Below are 19441 nucleotides of genomic sequence, written 5' to 3'. Positions count from 1 at the left end.
GCATCCTTTTTCTTTTTCTCTGACTCACTGCTGCTTTCCATAGTCCCTTGCTTGCTACTTTGAATTTCCATTGTCTCATCCATCCAAAACAATCGACCTTTGTAACCTTTTGTTGCTCGTGCATATTGATGCTGTTTCCACCTGCTGCCATTCCAAAACAAATGAAAGAAATTCTCGTTGCCTATGTCCTTAGGGCACCATCCTAACTAGCCAAGAAATATAGAGAGTTGTTTCATATTAGACTTTTACTAGAGTAGAGTCTAGATCACAAGTGAGAATTAATATTATTGTCACGTTTTTCTCGGTCACAAGAATGCTATGCGGAAAAAAGAATCATCGCTTGCTCGGGCACCACTATACATTGAAAAGAATTTTTCTACTACAAAGCTTTCATCTGTCAAAACCCACCGGAGGACATGAGCAGAGGTTTCTCCAGCAGTAGACGCTTCAAATGTCGTGACAAAAACACCTCGTCGTTCGTCTTTCTTACTACCGGCGGTAGCAGCCATACCTGTGAAGAGAGATAGATCTTTAGACATCATAGTGGGAGCGAGTTTTCTTGCCTGGTAGTGTATTCGCTCGGTTCAATTGAGAGGTAGCATCCAAAACTTCCGAAGAGCTCAGCACTGCACTCGGATCGCAAGCGCAGGCTTCCGCAATGCAAGAGCATGACGAGCTTCTGAAAGCAGGAGGATTTTCTGAGGACGGCCATTCTTTTCCAGCAAGAGAACTACAGTGTGTTACCTGTACATGTGATCCACAAACTCGTCGACAAGAACAGGCCAAGCACCTGGAGCGGCAGCTACGTTAGTTAGATCAGAGCACGCGAAGGGGGAAGTTTTCTCTACCTTCTGGATCGTAATTGCTCAAATCCTCGTGCACCACCCTACTAAACTCCAGGACTTGTCGCCAGGTATCTTCGGTAATAGCATAAACTCGCACCACTGGTCGAGCAGCCTGAAACGCCCGGTTAAGGCCAGCCTCCAAGCATCGACCGCGATGCTCACAGCTGAGAGGAAGAATAACGGAGTGGAAAACCATCCAGCAGCAGGCAACAACACAACACTTACTGAGGCTTTTCTGACCCTTTTCCCGACATCCAAACCAGCGAGCATCTAAGAGCTGCAGCAAATTGCGAGGGGTTAAGCGCGACTATTCTCACTGGCGAGAGCACTCACATTGAGCCATCCTAAAAGAAAGTAGCATACCTCTCGTGGGACGGATGACATTGGAAGATCCAGCCCGAAATTTCACTTTGCTGAGACCATCTTCTTTTCTTGGTTCAAGAGTTCTCCATCGGACCGTTGGTGGCTCCTCGCACTTCACAGAGATGGAGTTAGCCGAGAACACCCGCAGAATCTACGTCCACTCTACCATCAGAAAGGTAAAATTCATGACCCTCTGCCCCATCTATGTCTTCAATGAACTCCACAAGCTCTTCCCCTTTTTCATCACCCGCCATAGCTCCGAGTTTAGGGCACCACTCAAAGCTAGGGTTTTGGGGAAAGTGTCGAATTGATTCCTGGGCTCATAGACATCCCATGCATTCAACATATTGCAAACTAAATGTAGCTCTCTTATTGCACATGACAAAAGAACCAAATTTTCATTCTCTTGCACTCTATCTTCTTTAACATGGTGTTCTTTACGACAAATGCCTTTGCAAAGCTGTGGATGTATAGCATCTGGAGTCGTGCCCCAGCCAATTGAGTTTATCCTTCCTTGCCATTGATTTGCAATCTAGGTCTTTTAACACCTTAAAGGAAGATGTTCACAAAGATTTGCACAAACTAGGCTAAAGATAAGGACTCATTATGAATGTTATTCTACTGATTGAAGGCACCTTCCTTTCGTGAAAGAACAAACCATAGCAACTTCTCTATAGATGGTCCCAGGTTGGTGTATCACTTCATGCTCATCTTCCTGATTATAGTCCCAGTTTCAACAAACACCTTTCCCAATTCCATGAAGTGGTGGAGCTTGTATTTGGATGCAAGTTTGCATGGTGTTGGTGAAGAGCTCATTCATGTGTGACATAGGCAACACTAAGGGGAATGGTAAGACCCAAGCTACAACATTGAGGCTGATTCCTTAACTTTAGGCTGGTGTGCACTACTTGTTGAAGGTATATATGAGTTGGGCTTGACTACTTCCCAAGAACAGCATGTTTAAGGAGATTGCAATTTTGTACAATAACATTTGGCTAAGGAGATCAACAGCAGTGGACACTTCAATCACTTTTCCAAACATAACCATTTTAATATTTGAATTGAGTGAGAAGGGTTTTTAAACATGGCCTAAACCATCCAATATATGCCATGTGTTAAGAGGCAGTTCCTGGGTAGGGCAAGCACATTCCCGCCCAGAACAGGCGAGTTGGGCGTTAGCCTGGTGAGCGCATTGTGGAGGGAATGCCTGGGAATAGCCTTAACAGGCTGTAACAAGACTGTTAACAGACACGTGGAATAACGTTATTGGAGGATGAGAGGGTTCTCTAGAACCTGGCGGCTGGCAGCTGGGTTCTGGAGAACCTAGTAGTTGTCAACCACGTTCTTGTAGAGAACCTAACTTGATCCGATGGCTGCCAACGGTTGGATCAAGTTAATGGGCAAGCCACAGCTTGTTAAGGGCAAAGAACTAGAGTTTTCAAGGATTGAAAGTTCATCCTCACTTTAATAAGAGTAGATTTATAACAATTAGGTATAACAATGGATCTAACAAGGCATAAAACCAAAGATTTTATATGATGCTTCTTCTTCTCACAATTTGGTGACCGCTCTAATGAGGCAGCTTAAGTCTACTTTTAACGTTGTGCCATCATCTGGGAGCAAAAAGATTGCAAAATGCTCTGCTAGAGAAAGTGACAATAACAGATACATTACTACTCGAGATGCAATTGATGACAAGTTCTCAAACTCTAGTTTACCCTTAGGATTTTGGTTCTACTATCTAAGGATCTTTTAACACCCAACAACAATAGCTTGAACCTAAATCCTGAATTTAGAAATTGTAGTGATTACCCTTGGTGAGGCAAGCATTACTAAGGGCCACAAGTGCTTATAATGGGCATTTATAGAATACTTCAATATTCTCACCTTTAGTGAACTAATTTGAATTCATAAACAACTATATCAATTTCAAAATATTATTTGTTTCCATTACCATAGAAGAATATATGTGTAGATCATGGCATCTTAGTACACTCTAGATTCTTAAACATCTAGTGGATCTTATATTTGGTCCACTCCATCAATAAGTATGTTTTTGGGTTTTTTATAGCATGGCAACTTGAAGAGGATTCTATGACTTCTTTAAAGTGCAACAATGGATCCAATAAGGCACAGAATTAATGTTGGCCACAAGTGCTAGTAATAGGCATTTTCAAATATTCCTACCTTTAACTTTTCTACATGAACTAAGTTGAATTCAAAAGAAAGTGTCAAGCAATTATATATATTTTAAAATGCTATCTACTTTCATTATCATAGAAGAACCCTAGGGATTTGTGTCTTACACCAATATCTCAACTTAAATCCAAACTCAGAACTCTGGCAAAGTGATTGTGAAATGGTGAAACTTGAATAACTCTTCTAGATTTATATCTATAAAATACTCAAAACACAAGAGTTTAAAACATGTGTGGGAGAAAATGGTTACCTTGGATAATGTCCACAACTTAGGTGTGGAAGTTTTCTCTAAAGTCTAAATCAAAGATTAGGTAGTTGATGAGTTCCCTAGGAGGAATGATCATCCTCACTAGAAAGACCTATAATAAAACATCTATACCAATGAGTGAAAGTCAACCTAATAATGATAAACTCTTGTAATGGCTCTATAGAGCTTCCATGTATAGTGAGTATTGCAAGCCTTCCTACAATAAGTCTCCCATTGCCTTTGGCTCTATGAATAGTTAATGCCACATTATTGTAGCCATCAATGCCTCCATAACTTGCTTATAGCTTTCACAAAGTTTGGTGAGTCTAGACTTAAGCACTACATTGTAGTTATAATTGCTGGGTTCTCCAAGATGGAATCCATGGATTTACACTAGTCACCCTCCTCCTTTATGCCTAATGCACCTCACAGTTAATTGAGTGCATTCTAGATATGTAACTCATGTCTTGAGGTCCATCTCATACAGTCCTCTATTAAGTTGTCAATCATTCTCATCTAGAACTTTTTTGCAATTGCTAATATTGCAATTATACACCCATAAGAGATTTGTGCATTACATTTGAACACTTGGAATAACAATTATATGCATATAGAAATAAAGACAAAGTTGTGCTTTAAACTTCACTTGCCACATCTTAGTCTTTTTGTCACAATGTCCTAGAATGCATTAGCATCTAGGGATGCTAGAACATGGCCCTTTCGCTAAGTACAAACAATCTACACACTTCTAACACAAAGTCATTATAGTGAGCCAAGTGAAAAAATAGACTTGCTGATTTGAAAATTTTGCAATCAATGGTTTGCCCCACATCTATTGTGGTGTCCTCTTAACATTCTGCAACTTGGAGTGTCACCAAGTTCCTTTCAAGAGTAACAATTCTTTAATTCAATAGGATTAAACCCCTTGCTAAGAAAGTTTTTGATTCTCATCTCTGTTATATTGAACTCTGTCAAGCTGCCCTTATAAAGAACTCTCTAATAAAAATGCTTATACCAACAAGTTCTTCAGTATAACTCATTTTTCCACAGATGGAAGATTTTATGATGGACATGGATGAATGGGGTTCTATTCCCAAGAATGCTTGCTAAGATACAATCTAAGTTCCCCATTTAATAGACTCTTTAAGCTTTTAATTACCACATTTGCTAACTTAGTTGATAAGCTAAGAAATATTGAATACAAGTAAGTAATTCAAATGGACTTTCAGTAGGGAAGTTACCACTAATTATGAGATTTTGTGGAGTCCATTCTTTAACTTCTACATGCTACACAATGCTTCTTCATCTTTTGTCATGTGCAAAAAGAGCAAGAGGTGAGAACATAATGTAGAGAAGCGACCATGATCAATTTAGTTTGCAATATGTTCAAGTTGAATACATCAGGGTCTATGGCCATGAATGGCTTAACTCCTGACATGGCATGGGCCATTGGTTCGTGGCATATAAAGAATGGATATTCGTGAAATATCCTCTACCTGGACATTCGACATATGACACGTGGCATGGAGGCCAAGTCTATATAATTCAAGGGGTCCTGGACTATGGAAGAGCTTGTGGAGTTCATTGAAGACATAGATGGGGCAGCGAGTCAAGAATTTTACCTTTGTGATGGTAGAGTGGACATAGATGCGGTTCAGCGGGTGTTCTCAGCTAACTCCAGCTCCATGAAGCGGGAGGAGCCACCAAGGGTGGTATGATACTTTCTTTTAGGATGGCTTCGGTTTCTACTTCTTGCCCCAATTTTCCTTTATGCGAAATATCCTTTTGGTTCTTCGCCAAGATCGAAGGAGGACGATCGCATTGCCCTTGCTCTCCCTGCGCATTTGTCTTTAGGTGGCCATATGCTGTGGCGTTTAACCGGTTTCTTGGTTTTTTTTTCAATTTTATTGTTTACAGAAACAGGCATTACAGAAACAGCAGAAACAGACATTATAGAAGCAGACATTACACGTCCGTGTGACGCTTATATCTCTCTCAAATGACCGGCAGTAGCACAGTACGAGTCACGTTACAAGGCAAGGTTCCCTTCTGCTCGGACACTCGTGTGCTCGCTTGATGCTAGACCATGCATTTTGTGGGAAGGTGTTGAAAGTGGACTTGTGGAGTTGGACAAAAGCTTTGCAGGAAGGTTGTCAGTTCAGCAGGTTACTGTGCTCTTAGCACCTAGTGGATCAGGGAAAACAAGAATGCTGATTGAACTAGCCAGCACCAGGTTCAGTTTGTTTTTCACAGGTGACCGTCCCATGGTTGGGTTTGGAGGAGGATCAAAAGATATTCACAGAGTGGCCAACTGGGTGGAAAACCTTTTTCCAGGAGGAGAAAGAAATATTACCCCAGAGCTGTGTGGCGTGGGGGCCTTAATCCTTGCATGGCTCACTTGGCTTAAATTATTGAAAGAGTGTAAGCCAGGGCTTGTTCCACAAGACTGGGCGTTTTTTCAGGTGGAGTATGATGACGTGTTTCTGAAACTGATTGAGGTGTTTCTTGGTTTGGTTTGCGAAGTCCATCAAGTGCCCTCTTTCGTTGCAAACTTCACTAGCGGCATAGAAAAGCTGGTAAAAGACGTGGGTTGGGGGAATGGCATAGTTGTGCTAGACGAAGCTCAATTATTATTACAGTGCATGAAGGGTCGCTTCATATCAGGCTAAACTCCTCAGGCAGGGCAGTCTTTGTTGAATCCCATCGTCCTTGCACTCAAGTCATATGGTATGCTGCGAAGTTGTTTCAGGTGCAGAAATAGCATGTTAACGGTTCGGCAGAATCTTCTTTCTGGAACTATGAAAGAGTTTGATGTGGGAGAGATTTACAGTCTACCTGGGTTTTGATGGCAGCAACATCCAAGTGTTTATGGAAAGGTTTATAGATGTTAGTCGACTAGACATGCCAGCTGTTATCTCCACCGCTATTGAGAAGTATATTCTGGAGACTGCACCTGCTGCAGATTGGTTCATGGAGTTTTCACGAAGGATGATCACTCAAACAGGCTGGGAACTTGGAGTCCATCGCTCTTTGAGAGATGATACAGTTTTGCTGTGGAACAATCCTGAGATGGCAAGTTTTATAGGTCTGATAGTTACTTACTATCTCTCAGGTAAGACCGCAAGCTTTATAGAATTACGTGATATTGTGATATTTACTTATTTCTTTTTCAGGTGCCAAACATGTGATTGTACCAGGATGGAGGAGGGGCATGACTCTTGTAAACTGTGGTTTGCAACTTTCCTTGAGAGCAGTGATGGAGGAGAACATTTTGCACCAATAGTTCCATATATTGGAGGTGTTACTGATAATAAAACAGAGACTCCTAGTTTGTCAGTTACAATAGAAATTCACTATATAATCTTGCGAGAGCCTTTGGTGGTAAATGCACTATGGCATAACATGCCACAAAGTATGCTCGTTTACTGGTGCTTCATTTACAACATATGCTTAGACAGGGAGATTCTATGAAGCAGGGCCAAAGGCGATGTTTTTCCTGTGGAATGGTAAGCTGAACAAGAAGATGCTTGTGTTTGTACAATTTACAACGGGAAGTGACCTAGGAGCAACTCAAGCATTTGTGACGCTGGACATCATGAAGCTGGACAAGAAAGTGAATTTAGAAGGCTCTCACAAACTCAAAGAATGGTGTTCCACTGGTTATATAAGGCTGGTTGTGACAACAAAGGAATGCCCACGAGCGAGCGGGACAGTTTACCTTCAGAGAAGTAAGGTAGAGTGAATGTTTAAAAGAAAAACGGTCTGTTCTGTAGGTTCTACCTTTGTCAGCTTTTTGGGCTAATGAAAGGCTATGGTATTGTGAGCCTAGAAGTTGTAGAAGAGTTGAAGAAAAAATGGAAAAGGGGGCTATCCAACGAGAGCTGGCTCTCAAGAACACTGCTACTTCATCCATTGAGCAGCAGTTCTTCTCTTGTCTCTAGTTGACCCACAAGCTGGAGAAAGCTTCCGTGAGATCCCTCCTGTGGCAGCAGTCTATGGACCAGCCCCCGGCGATGGCGGCTCGCTCCTCTCGAATCCTCTGCGCCTCTGGATCCTCGGCCGCGCCACCGTTGAGCAGGCTGTGCCCAATCGGCTCGGGCTGCCTCGTTGGCTGCTGCATCAACATCCCCGCCACTGCCGGCGCGTACGCTCCAGACGGTCCCTGTTTTCGATCCAAATTCTCGCTGGAATACCATGGAAAAGAATTTCTGGTTACCTGTTCTATGGCTTCTCTCGTTTCAGTGAAGCCTTGCTCTTGCTGGAGAGCGGTGCTAATCTCCACAGCCTGTGTGTGTATGTGTGTGTGTGTGTGTGTGTGTGTGTGTGAGAGAGAGAGAGAGAGAGAGAGAGAGTAAAGATTTGTTTCTCCTCGAAAACACGCCTTACTTTGCGAGCTCTGGATGCGAGGATTTGCTCGTAGTTTTCCTCATTGTACGCCTTGATCTTGGCCTCCGTCTCAGCCACATCGATGCCTTGGACCAGATTGAAGACTACAAGGCAAAGTGAGTGAGCAGCTGAGAGAATGAAACGAGTGCTCACTGATGTCCTCTACGTCTTCCAGGTAGTCATTGTAGTCTCTGAGGGACGCGAAATTGTCCTCGCGCTTGTTGTAGCTGGCACGCACAAGCGATTGAGAAAAATGGAGGAGACATTTGCGATGCTTACATGCTCGCGATGCGCCTTCGCACTTGCATCTCCTTGTTCATACCTAGGCCGTAGAAACCCTAAAACCTGAAGTTTTCCACATTCTCAGTTCTTCTTCTTCACGCGAAGTGATAACAAGCATTTTTGTGATCAATTGAAGAGATTTTTTTGAATTGATAGAATGATTTCAATTCATGAAACAAAATATATTACAAGTTCGCTTCTTCAAGACGAAAAGGAAAAAGTCTTGAATCTGTGCAAATCCATGTCACAGCATTGACAATCTGGCTGAAGTCGCAAAGTGTGGAACAATTATTGCTTGCTTTTGTTTTCTCTCCTTGATCTTCCCATCTGAGACTTGGGCATTCTTCTTGGGCTTGATCTTGCTGGTCTTGTTGCTGCTACTCCTCCATCCAAAACAGCCCATGCGCTTGTTAGGACTGAGCTCCTGTTGATTGCCCTTCAACTCCGCAGCATGAACTTGAGCCATGGGTTTCCAATCACAAAATGGAGAATCGACAATGAAGAATTTGCAGAATTGCTATGCACTTGGTGCCTGGTGCCTGGAGCCTGGAATTATATTTTCTACACTGTGTTGCTACGAGTTCTTGACAGTGAAGCTTCCCATCCTCTGTGTTTTATATCCAGGCTTTCCACGAGACTTTCCTTGCACACCACGGCATGCAAATGAAGTGTCCTGGAATGTGTTGGGATGTGATGTTATGACATATCTTGAAAGTTTCAAAGGGCAAAATTATCACGTGCAGTTTTAATTAGAATTTTAATGTGATTGAAAAGATTAACGTCCAGTATTCAATCGAGATATCTTACATTTCCATGCTTTTGGGAGGATCACATCCCTCACACGAAATGGACTACCAAAATTTAGAACAGATTCAGATGTTCAAGATGACAGATTTTATTTTCATTACAAAAAATAAAAAATTTAGAAGCCTATTACTGGAGTGGAAGTCTGGGCAAGGTAGAGAAGTGACAATTGCATCGTTATTCATTTTCACTGGCTCACTGCTACTTTTCATAGTCTTGCTCAAATTGCTTGCTACTTGTTTCAATTTCCATTGTCTCGTTCTTGTTGCTCTCGTCCGTGTTTCCACCTTGAACTCTGCTGCCATTCCAAAATCAATGATCGTTTTGTATCTGAATAGAGTCTAGATCACAACAGTGGAAAAAAGAATTCGCTTCATATTATTGTCTTACAACAACAAAACCCATGAGCAGAGGTTTCTCCAGCAGTAGACGCTTCAAATGCCGCGACAAAGACCGTCGTTCGTGTCTTTCCTCTGCCTCTCGGTTCAATTGTGAGGCAGCATCCAAAACTTCCGAAGAGCTCATCACGGCACTCGGAAGGCTTCCGCGATGCAAGAGCACGACGAGCTTCTGGATATTGTGAGGGCAATCAACAGGACTCAGATTGTGTGGGCTTGACTACTCCTCCATCCAAAGCACTGACTTCATTGAGCCAGTTACAAATTGGAGAGAAGAAAGGATATGGTATTCGTGCGTGAAGGCTGAATCAGATTTTCTACGCTCTGTTGCTTTCAATCCTTGTCTGAAAAACTTTCCGTAAGAAATGACTCGGCATGCAAAAGAAGTGTCCTGGAAATGGATACGATGTTGCCTAGCTTGACCAACATATCCTGAGTACCAGATCTTAAAACAGAGAACAAACAATTTGGAAGCTTTTCTCTACTATTACAGGAGTGGAAGTCTTGGCGAGGAAGAGAAGTGAGGAATGACAATTGCATCCTTTTTCTTTTTCTCTGACTCACTGCTGCTTTCCATAGTCTTGCTCCAATCTTGCGAATTCTCCACCTTACTTGCTACTTTGAATTTCCATTGTCTCATCCATCCAAAACAATCGACCTTAGCAACCTCTTGTTGTTTGTCCATATTGGTGCTGTTTCCGCCTGCTGCCAATGAAAGAAATTCTCGTTCCGTTCCTTTGTATGTCCTTAGGGCACACATTATATACTTCATCCTAACTTGCTAGCCAAGAAATATAGAGAGTTTGGAACTTTCATATTAGAGGACTCCAGACTTTGACTTGAATAGAGTCTAGATCACAAGTGAGAATTAATATTATTGTCACGCAACTTGCTAGCCAAGAAATATAGAGAGTTGTTTGGAACTTTCATATTAGAGGACTCAAGACTTTGACTTGAATAGAGTCTAGATCACCAGTAAGATTAATATTATTGTCACGTGTTTTTCGGTCACAAGAATGCTATGCCCAAAAAGAATCATCGCTCGCTCGGGCACCACTATACATTGAAAAGAATTTCTCTACTACAAAGCTTTCATCTGTCAAAACCCACCGGAGGACATGAGCAGAGGTTTCTCCAGCAGTAGACGCTTCAAATGCCGCGACAAAGACACCTCGTCGTTCGTGTCTTTCCTCCGCCTCTTACTACCGGCGGTAGCAGCCATACCTGTGAAGAGAGATAGATCTTTAGACATCATAGTGGGAGCGAGTTTTCTTGCCTGGTAGTGTATTCGCTCGGTTCAATTGAGAGGTAGCATCCAAAACTTCCGAAGAGCTCAGCACTGCACTCGGATCGCAAGCGCAGGCTTCCGCAATGCAAGAGCATGACGAGCTTCTGAAAGCAGGAGGATTTTGTGAGGACGGCCATTCTTTTCCAGCAAGAGAACTACAGTGTGTTACCTGTACATGTGATCCACAAACTCGTCGACAAGAACAGGCCAAGCACCTGGAGCGGCAGCTACGTTAGTTAGATCAGAGCACGCGAAGCGCGAAGTTTTTCTCTACCTTCTGGATCGTAATTGCTCAAATCCTCGTGCACCACCCTACTAAACTCCAGGACTTGTCGCCAGGTATCTTCGGTAATAGCATGGCGATGGTGCATTCGCACAAACTCGCACCACTGGTCGAGCAGCCTGAAACGCCCGGTTAAGGCCAGCCTCCAAGCATCCACCGCGATGCTCACAGCTGACAGGAAGAATAACTGAGTGAGAAACCATCCAGCAGCACGCAACAACACAACACTTACTGAGGCTTTTCTGACCCTTTTCCCGGCACATGAAGAACACAAAACGGTAGAACGTTCCAAACCGGCGAGCATCTAAGAGCTGCAGCAAATTGCGAGGGGTTAAGCGCGGCTATTCTCACTGGCGATGCTTCATACCTCCCAGTGCAAATCGTTAACAAGCTGGCGCAGACCATCGAGAGAGGTATGGCTGAAACCTTGCGACGAATTAACACAAGGAACGAACGAGTGAAAAGAAAGACTCGCATACCCAGTCAGAGCTCGTGAATCCGCATACGCGAAGAGAGCATTCAAACGCGCCTTGATTCTTTCTTGAGAATCGTCCGTGGAAACAATATCTGGGAAAAGAAAAGGATGAGAATCAAGCAAAGAAAAGAGAGAACTTGCCTGCGAACTCTAGATAGAATTCGAGCATCCGGTTGTCCATGAGATCCTGGGCTGTGGTCCGTGGTGGTGGATATGGGGACCACTGCCACCCCATTATTTTGATCCGCTTTATCTTCAATGAGACCCTCTGTTACTGACATCACATAAGAGCTCCCAGAGGACGCTGGTGTCGATCGAAAACAGCTCCGCGCTGCTGGAAAACCCACGAAATATCATCCGATCGGCCCACACAATCGCGATCGCAAAACCCTAAGCCATGGTACGATAGATCTCGCGAATGCGAGCGGCGAGGCGGGGAGAGAAACCATACCAGATTCACGACATTTGATCCTCGCAGCCTGTTGCGTGGGCGCCCGGCGCCATTGAAGCGAGGAGAGCTCTTGCTTCAGTGCGCCTATTTAGGGGTGGGATGGGATCGATCGCCACCGTCGGCCAGGCGCTTGCACATCAGCGGCTGGGATGGTGCCAGCAAGGACGGAAACGTTTTGTCGGAATCGACGGTGGATACGACCTCTGGCTCCGAAAGGGACGGCTCCCAGCTGGAAACCCTAGTACGCTCACAGAACACTCACACTCTCCTCGCATTCTTTGCGCCCTCCTGGAGCTTTAGGCGCGGGCTTAGGGTTATTGTTCGCGCAGAGGAGGAAGGGCTCACGAGGTATGCCGCGGCGCTCTGCGATTGTGATTGATTTCCTCTCCCTCCAGCATCGCCGCATTCTTTCGTCGGCGGCAGCAGCGGCGGCTGGGATAGAAATGCCAATGCGCGAGCTCGAGCTTTCTTGAGCTGCTGCTCTGCTGCGTTGCGAGCTTGCGATTGCGATTGCCTGGATAGAGAATGGAAGTCGCTAGGGCTCTGCATGATGAAATCCGTTGGCTTTGCGCAGGTATTTCAAAAAACAAGGGGAGGAAACAATGCCACGGAAAGCTCCCACCGCCAGGCAGCAATGGAAGTCGTCGCCATCGCCATCGTCCAAGAGCAGCTCCTCGTTGGCCACTCCCGCTGGAACTTTCCACTTGCTGGACGCGCTCGAGCCCAAGCTGCCCAAGCACCTGGACGACGCCAGCTCCATCGCGGCCTCCGAGTTTGATTCCATCTCCAACAACGGCAGCTGCTCGGGCGAATCGGAGGACCAGTCCCAGCTCCCGTCTAAGGAGCGAGCTTTCATCCCGGGACTCGACGCCTCCCCGGACAAGCAGGAGAAGATCCGCCTCAAGAACGAGAAGAAGCACCAGCGGCAGAAGGAGCGCAAGACCAAGGAACTCAAGGAGCGGTGCGCTAGCTACCTCATGTCCCGCAAGCTCGACAGCCTCGCCCAGCAGCTCGTCCCCATGGGCTTTTCTTGCGAGAGCGCCACCATGGCTCTCATCCTCAACGAGGGCGACATGGAGAAGTCCATCACCTTTCTGCTCGAGGACGGCGAGATCCCAAAGACGCTGCCAAGGAATGCCAGCCTCAAGCTCGACATATCCGACCAGCTCGCCAGGCTCGCCGACATCGAGACGCGGCACGGCTATCCTCTGGCCGAGATCGAGCGCGCCATCGTGGCCTGCGAGGGCGACATTGATGCTGCTCTCAAGTGGCTGCGGGATCACAATGGACAGCCGGTGGCAGCGGCGCCGCAGCGGCAGGAACTGCAAGCTTCGAAGGTGGCGGAGACAAAACTGCAAAGCGCGGAGGCTCGCGTAAGTCAACTGGTGGTGCCATCTGCTAGTCCGGCTCCAGCTCCAGTTCCTCCTGGCTTGAGGGCCGTGCCTCTCCCGCCACCTCCGGTGTGGCAACGCGGGGCAAGCAGCCTCCATCACTCGCTGAGCTCTGTCAGTGCCGCCGCCGCCGCCGCGAGGCTGGACCCGGCGCTCAAGTTTCTGGAGCAGCAGAGCAGGGAGCGGGACATCATCACCGACTGGAGGAATTCTCATCCCAGCCACCAGCAAGCCATGCTGCAACGCTTTCGACGCCTGGACGAGCCCCATTTGATAAAGTCCCCTCAACAGCAGCAGCAGCAGCAGCAACACCACCACCAACTCCAGTATCACCAGCACGGCGCTCCAACGAGTTTACACCATCCTCATCCACTACAGCAGCTCGCACCGGCGTCGCTCTCGGTCGCTCCTCCGGCGCAGTCGATCCATCCGCCGTGGAGTGCTGGGAACTCGAGCAATCCTTCCGATAGCTGGGACATCCCGGTGGCCCGGAGCGTGGACTACCACACGATAGACTGGAGCACGGGCATACCACCGTCTCCATTCGCGAAGCCGGCGACGAGCTTTGGCTTGAGTTCTTCGCTGCCACGGAGCTTCATGGTTAGAAGCGAGGGATGGAATCGACAGCAGTCTGGTTACCGTGGTTCGCCGGACGACTTGACCAGCCAGGAGTGGACGACTCCCTTCGCTGGGAAGGATTTGGTTCACCACCAGGCAGTCCCGTCGCTCTAGTGGATCCAGCATTGCTATTGAATAAGAGAAAAAGGAGATGTTTCCTTTTGTCGAAACAAAAGTCCCGAGTGTTCTTCGTGTTCTTTGTGTTCTTCACTGTGCCTTCTTTTGCAGGAAACTCTCCAAGATTTGTTGGCCGATGTCGGTGAGCGATGGTAGGACGTGAGAGGGCGCGTTGAGGAGATCTCCCCAAGGCTGTGTTGACGTGATTTTGCTAAGTTGATCGTGTTGGGCGATTGGTTTGGACGTGTTTGTGGTGAGATACATAGCGTTAAATGTGTCGAGAGCTGTGAAGGATGGCTCGAGAGTGAGAGAGAGATAAATGCTGAAAGAGATAAGCTTACCATCTTCGATTGCGGCATTGGCCGCGATTTTGGAAGCAGGCTTTGGGTTGGACTCCGAGTATGGATCGAATATAACGTACTCCCGGTGTTTGTTGAGGATAAGTAGCTTGGATTCGGAAGAGCTTGCGTTGATGGCCTTGTTCACTTCCTCCGTTGGAGGGAGGAACAGGAGAGCACCACCAATGCCCTGCAAGAAAAGGATATGTTTAGTTGCATAAGGCCGCACAGCGCCGCGCACTTACATCTTTAAAGTTCCAGACTGAGGTTGGAAGCGGACTTTCTGGCTTAAATAGGCACACTTGAGCGGTTCCATTGCGTTTAACTTCAGCACCTCCTTTATGATACCGTTTTGTGTGGCTCGAAGCGAGGACTGCGAAGTGTCCGCCGTTTGGATCCACAGTGATGCCTGTTAATAAAGTTGTCTGAGGAAACCATCAGCTGACAACAGAAGATTACCTTCGACCTCGACTTGGTAAGACCACCATACGGAAAGAGTAGACAAATTCCACACAGTTAGCTGAGGTTGCTTGCCGAATGATGCAGAAATGAGGTACGGGCATTTCGGAACAAAGGATAACATTCCCACAACCTGTTCGAAGGAAGTTAAGACATTTCAAGAATGAAGACGCGAAGCTAAAAAGCAATACCTCATGGAATGCACCTGGAATACTCAATACACAGACAAGAGTGTTGGATAGAGGATTCCACAAAGTGATGAGTTCCTCAGCAGCTACCGCAAGTAGAGTTCCATCGTGCGAAAAGGCTGCTGCATGCATGCGTTTCTGCCTAAATCACACGGTTCAGAGAAAGAAAGCTAATATGTCGTATCAAGCTTACTTGTAGGAGCCAGTTGCGCTGCATCGCCAGTTGTGGGTGTCCTTGCTCTCGTTTTTCGTTTGAACCCATAACTTTAAAGGCGAGTATCAGTATCCACGCAGAAAACTACAAAGACATACCTTGAAATCATTGGCTCGGGAGCACGTAACAGCAATGTTCTTCGAGGGATGATATGCTAAAGCCAACACTTCCCCACTAGAAAACTCAAGTTCAAAAAAGTACTAACGGATTAGCAGGAACATACGTACCCATGGGGACTATCAACGCTAGTGTGTAGAGTATAGGGGATGTGCTCAGAACTTTTTGTCCAAAATTTTAGAAAAGAACCTCCGCCGACACCGGCTTCTGCAACTCTGAGGTCAACCGTGACCATCACTGAGGCATCCACTGAAAATGCAACGTGTGTAACCACCGTCTAGGATGACAATCTACAGTTAATAAGAGTCTTTTGACAAAAGTAAAGCTTACCGATTGTCCAAAATCACCCCTCGAGTGATCGAAGGATACGAAATTTCTTGGTGACACTTGAATCTGCATAACTGCATGTAAAAGTTCTGCACATTATATTTGAGAATTTGGCATACCTGATTTGCGTGCTTGTCGAGGAGGACATCGTAAAATTGGACTATGAGATTTGCTGTAGGCACAGCTACGGTCCCATGGACATGATGAAGAGCCACTTTGGTGACATTTAACCATTCAAGAGTATCTGGACAAGTAACATAAGGCTGAAAAAAAGCAAACACCAAACTTGGTGTTAGGATACTAGCATCATAACGACAATATCAACCTTAATCCCGAAGATAACGCGATCCATTCTCATGCTGCCAATGTTTAGAAATCTCAATGAATTGTCTGCCATGGAAAGCTGCAACTCCAGACGTAAGCAACAAAAGCCAATGGAGAAACTTAAACATCATACCACAAACACCGATGGATCAGGAGCGCTAGTGATGTATCTGAATGGAGTTCCTAAGCGCGGAAGAAACCGTTGGTTCCCAGTCTCAAGGTGCCACATGACAAAAACCGCTTCCCGTCCCCCTGTGTATATAAAGCGATCAGGAAAACTACAAGTTAATGCAAAAAACTCACCTGATAGCAAATATGAGCCATCGGCGGTAAAGCTCAAACATGCCACTTCTTTATGATGCCAATGGTATGTTGTCCTCGACTCGGCATCATCGTTAGCGTCTGCCCGTCCACTGTCCGACTTTCCTCGACGATAGTCGCTCGAATAAAACGTTCGTTCTCCTACGTTTTTCCAAACTGTTATCAGTCCCCGCCGGTCAGCAGCCGCTACCAAGGTTTCGGTAGGATCGAAAGCCATAACTGTTAAAGGTTGCCATGGATGCAATACCGTCGCTTGAACTTCCGAACAATAGCCAACACTGGGAGCAGGCACTTTCCATACCCAGACTTTCGCTGAATCAGCCATTCCAACGAAGCTCCCCTTGCGGCTTGCCACCAGTACCCGCGGAAGACTCGTCTGGAAAGTAGAAAACTTAGCAAAACAAAACAAACTTCTGAGAAAACAAACCTTTGCCAAGTGCCCCTCCACCGTTTTCTGCGAAGCTATATGAAGTAGTAAGACTCGACCAGTGTAGCCTCGAAATTCTGTCTTGCGAATGACTGTTGTGTCTGGGATCTTGGTTTCTGCTTCGCCTCCCATCTTTTCTTCTCCTCCCGATTCTTCTTTATCATCTGACTCAGACTCTTCTTCATCTGACTCTGACTCTTGTTCTTGTTCAGCTTGGACATTCGAAGTTATCACTTCTTTGTCCCACGCAACGGACAAGAACGCAACACCCTTGTCATCAGAAAGCGTAGATGATGCTCCTGGGATCACCTGAAATCACCGGAAAAATTCACTTCATCTCAATAGAACATAGAGAGGAAAGAGTTTCGTGCTGCTCGCGTACCATAGACACTACTTTGTAGCCAACGTCGATCACTGTGATCTGTGTCGCTGTCGTGAAGTTCCAGAGCCGAATGGTTTTGTCCCATGACGAAGTCCAAGCGTGTGTGAGCACGGACTTGGCCTCTTCCAGGCCTTTAACCACGACAATGCTCGTCACTCTATCGGTGTGGCCTTGCAGCTCCGCGACCTGGATCACGCATTCCTCGAAGTCTAGCAGCAGCGAAAGAGAAATGCAAGTAGGATCTTACCCGGAGTCCAGTCGCGACGCTGAGGACGGAGACCGTGCATCCAGTGCACACGAGAAGAAATCTCCCATCGCAAGAGAAGGAGGGCTGCTTATCGGCGAAGAAGCTCCCGCCCCGGAGCGCCATGGCCGAAAAACCCTAAATAAAACCCGGGGTTTTAGGGTTCTTGGATTGTGCGCGATCGCGATGAGGCTGCTAACGCACAACATGCTGTCCTGCAACATCAAGGGCGTCAGCAAGGGATTCCCGCTCGGCATCGAGGTCGCCAAGCTGGAAACCAAGACGGTAGAGTTTAATCCGCAGTTCTTGCGCCATTCCTTCCCCAAAATCGAGTGGAAAGCGTTCCAGGAAGCCGCAAAGACTGTAAGTTTGCTCTCAAGGTGTTCTTTGTTAGCCCAGATTCTTTCTATTGTTTCTTCGAGAATGACGATTGCTAGTCTCTTAAATGTTTTTCTTACATTCTATGCTTGTTCTTTCTTTCTACAACGCTTCTAGTTCTTGATAGTATCGTTTGCTCCGAATTCTTTTTCTTTGCTTTAGCTTTCTCATCCTCGTGCTCGGTCTTATTGTGTTCCAGCTAGGTGTGAATGATCTTCCCGAGCAAGTAGAGCCCTCAATGCTGGACGATGATGACTTCCTGCGGCGATTTCATCATGCTCTCCTTGAGGTACGAAGGAGAAAACGAAAGCAAATCCTGTTGCTCACCTCGTCACGCTTTGCTTTTTCTCAGATCCATCTAGAGGAAGGAGACTTGGTCTGTCCAGAGACTGGGAGAAAATTCCCCGTAGCGAAAGGTATTCCAAACATGCTCCTCAACGAAGACGAGGTGTAGAAATGTAGTTTTTGTTCTTTTCGCTTGTGACCTTTCGTATAACATTCGCGCTACAACTTTAACTCCTTCACGTTGGTCGTTTACATTGCTTTCTTTGCTTTACTGTTAGCAAGATTGATTTAACGGCTGCGCTATGAAATGAATCAGGTACAGGCTGCTAGCTTCTTTTCTGTTCTTTTTCTTTCTTTATTTTGTTTTCTAATCTTTTGACATGTTGCTTGATCTAGATGGAGACAGGACAAAGAAAAGGAATGCCCAAAACAAGATCCCCGGCGAAAAATCGTCTCAGCTTCAGGTGCATGGAAACTCGGGATATGTCCAGAGATCCAAGTCACTCGCGTCTGCTGGAGCGTCCATCCACAGTGGGATTGCTGAAAGTGTCTCGGTGGAGCCGACCGCAACCGGTACTGTGTCACTTGATGTCGTGGAACGCGACGAGTTCGGTGCTGACACAGGCGCTGCTGATGTAGACGATGCGTTTGGATTGGAACTCTGAGCGACTGGACCTACTGCGCCTCGCTTGCTGCCACCGCCACTCTCGTCGGGAACAGCTCGGAGGCTCTCTTGACTGGATCTTCTCCGATGGTAGAACTCAGCAGGCGAAGAGATTGATGGAGGTGCCTGCACACGAACCAAGTTAGAAGCAGCAGCAGCAGCTGCAGCAGCGGTAGCAGTGGTGCTAGTAACTCGAGCTTGCTGAGCAGCGAAAACAGCCAAAGATTGGATCTCCTTGTTGGTGGTCGGCAAAGGACGCGGCAGGCCAGGCAGGAACTCTGGAAAGTTGAAGCTAGAATTGGGACCTCTCAGGCACAGAACAGCAGCGTCGTAAGCTCGAGCCGCCATCTCGGGTGTCTCGAAGGAGCCGAGCCAGATCCGCGACCTCTTGTTCGGCTCCCGGATCTCCGAGACATACTTCCCCCAGCTCCGCTTACGTACTCCTTTATACTTGGGACGCAGCGATCCCTCTCGGCTGCTGCTGTGACTACTCCGCTGCTGCGGCAAGTACCTTCCGTCCTCGATCCTGGCTACTTTGTGGTGGCAGAGCTTGTCAACCATCGCTGGAAGTGAGCTCTCTCGCCGCCCTCGTCGTCGTTCTCATCAAGTGGAAGCTCTCGAAGAAC

At 46.4% G+C, this 19441-nt stretch overlaps 7 protein-coding genes across 7 annotated transcripts; 2 read left to right on the top strand and 5 right to left on the bottom strand.

Annotated features, from left to right (window-relative positions):
* Positions 1-272: 272 nt before the first annotated feature.
* Positions 273-1447, bottom strand: LOC9654372. Its single transcript, XM_024668846.1, has 7 exons — positions 1375-1447; positions 1209-1320; positions 1071-1122; positions 849-1009; positions 745-790; positions 564-679; positions 273-511 (listed from the first exon to the last, which is right to left on the bottom strand). Exons 1-7 carry the CDS (start codon positions 1408-1410, stop codon positions 306-308), a joined length of 729 nt encoding a protein of 242 aa, XP_024524614.1. The 5' UTR covers positions 1411-1447; the 3' UTR covers positions 273-305.
* Positions 1448-7289: 5842 nt separating this feature from the next.
* Positions 7290-8407, bottom strand: LOC9655577 (CDK-activating kinase assembly factor MAT1). Its single transcript, XM_024668848.1, has 5 exons — positions 8320-8407; positions 8194-8267; positions 8041-8144; positions 7871-7939; positions 7290-7816 (listed from the first exon to the last, which is right to left on the bottom strand). The coding sequence occupies exons 1-5, from the start codon at positions 8358-8360 to the stop codon at positions 7592-7594; spliced, it is 513 nt and encodes a 170-aa protein (XP_024524616.1). The 5' UTR covers positions 8361-8407; the 3' UTR covers positions 7290-7591.
* A 2084-nt stretch (positions 8408-10491) lies between these two features.
* LOC9654371 (DCN1-like protein 3) lies at positions 10492-12108 on the bottom strand. Its single transcript, XM_002963940.2, has 9 exons — positions 12022-12108; positions 11712-11904; positions 11575-11662; positions 11463-11514; positions 11328-11406; positions 11087-11266; positions 10982-11027; positions 10801-10916; positions 10492-10748 (listed from the first exon to the last, which is right to left on the bottom strand). The coding sequence occupies exons 2-9, from the start codon at positions 11803-11805 to the stop codon at positions 10624-10626; spliced, it is 780 nt and encodes a 259-aa protein (XP_002963986.2). The 5' UTR covers positions 11806-11904; positions 12022-12108; the 3' UTR covers positions 10492-10623.
* LOC9655576 lies at positions 11989-14200 on the top strand. Its single transcript, XM_002964315.2, has 3 exons — positions 11989-12002; positions 12049-12369; positions 12596-14200. The coding sequence occupies exons 1-3, from the start codon at positions 11989-11991 to the stop codon at positions 14142-14144; spliced, it is 1884 nt and encodes a 627-aa protein (XP_002964361.2). The 3' UTR covers positions 14145-14200.
* On the bottom strand, positions 14140-17643 carry LOC9654370 (WD repeat-containing protein 75). The gene is made up of 16 exons (XM_024668820.1): positions 17492-17643; positions 17245-17430; positions 16863-17171; positions 16418-16811; positions 16248-16366; positions 16116-16193; positions 15910-16053; positions 15794-15856; positions 15574-15740; positions 15445-15520; positions 15326-15396; positions 15136-15274; positions 14945-15077; positions 14731-14894; positions 14489-14675; positions 14140-14431 (listed from the first exon to the last, which is right to left on the bottom strand). The coding sequence occupies exons 1-16, from the start codon at positions 17612-17614 to the stop codon at positions 14238-14240; spliced, it is 2547 nt and encodes an 848-aa protein (XP_024524588.1). The 5' UTR covers positions 17615-17643; the 3' UTR covers positions 14140-14237.
* Positions 17626-18401, top strand: LOC9655575 (multifunctional methyltransferase subunit TRM112 homolog A). The gene is made up of 3 exons (XM_002964314.2): positions 17626-17851; positions 18066-18155; positions 18219-18401. The coding sequence occupies exons 1-3, from the start codon at positions 17675-17677 to the stop codon at positions 18318-18320; spliced, it is 369 nt and encodes a 122-aa protein (XP_002964360.1). The 5' UTR covers positions 17626-17674; the 3' UTR covers positions 18321-18401.
* Positions 18402-18479: 78 nt separating this feature from the next.
* Positions 18480-19389, bottom strand: LOC112344339 (ethylene-responsive transcription factor ERF015-like). The gene has a single exon (XM_024668845.1). It carries the CDS (start codon positions 19374-19376, stop codon positions 18612-18614), a length of 765 nt encoding a protein of 254 aa, XP_024524613.1. The 5' UTR covers positions 19377-19389; the 3' UTR covers positions 18480-18611.
* Between the last annotated feature and the right edge of the window lie 52 nt (positions 19390-19441).

The sequence above is a fragment of the Selaginella moellendorffii genome, unplaced genomic scaffold (genome assembly GCF_000143415.4).
Source record: "Selaginella moellendorffii unplaced genomic scaffold, v1.0 SELMOscaffold_4, whole genome shotgun sequence".
NCBI classification, from domain to species: domain Eukaryota; kingdom Viridiplantae; phylum Streptophyta; class Lycopodiopsida; order Selaginellales; family Selaginellaceae; genus Selaginella; species Selaginella moellendorffii.
The sequence above is the reverse complement of the archived record's forward strand: the minus strand, read 5'-3'. Positions and strand labels throughout refer to the sequence as shown.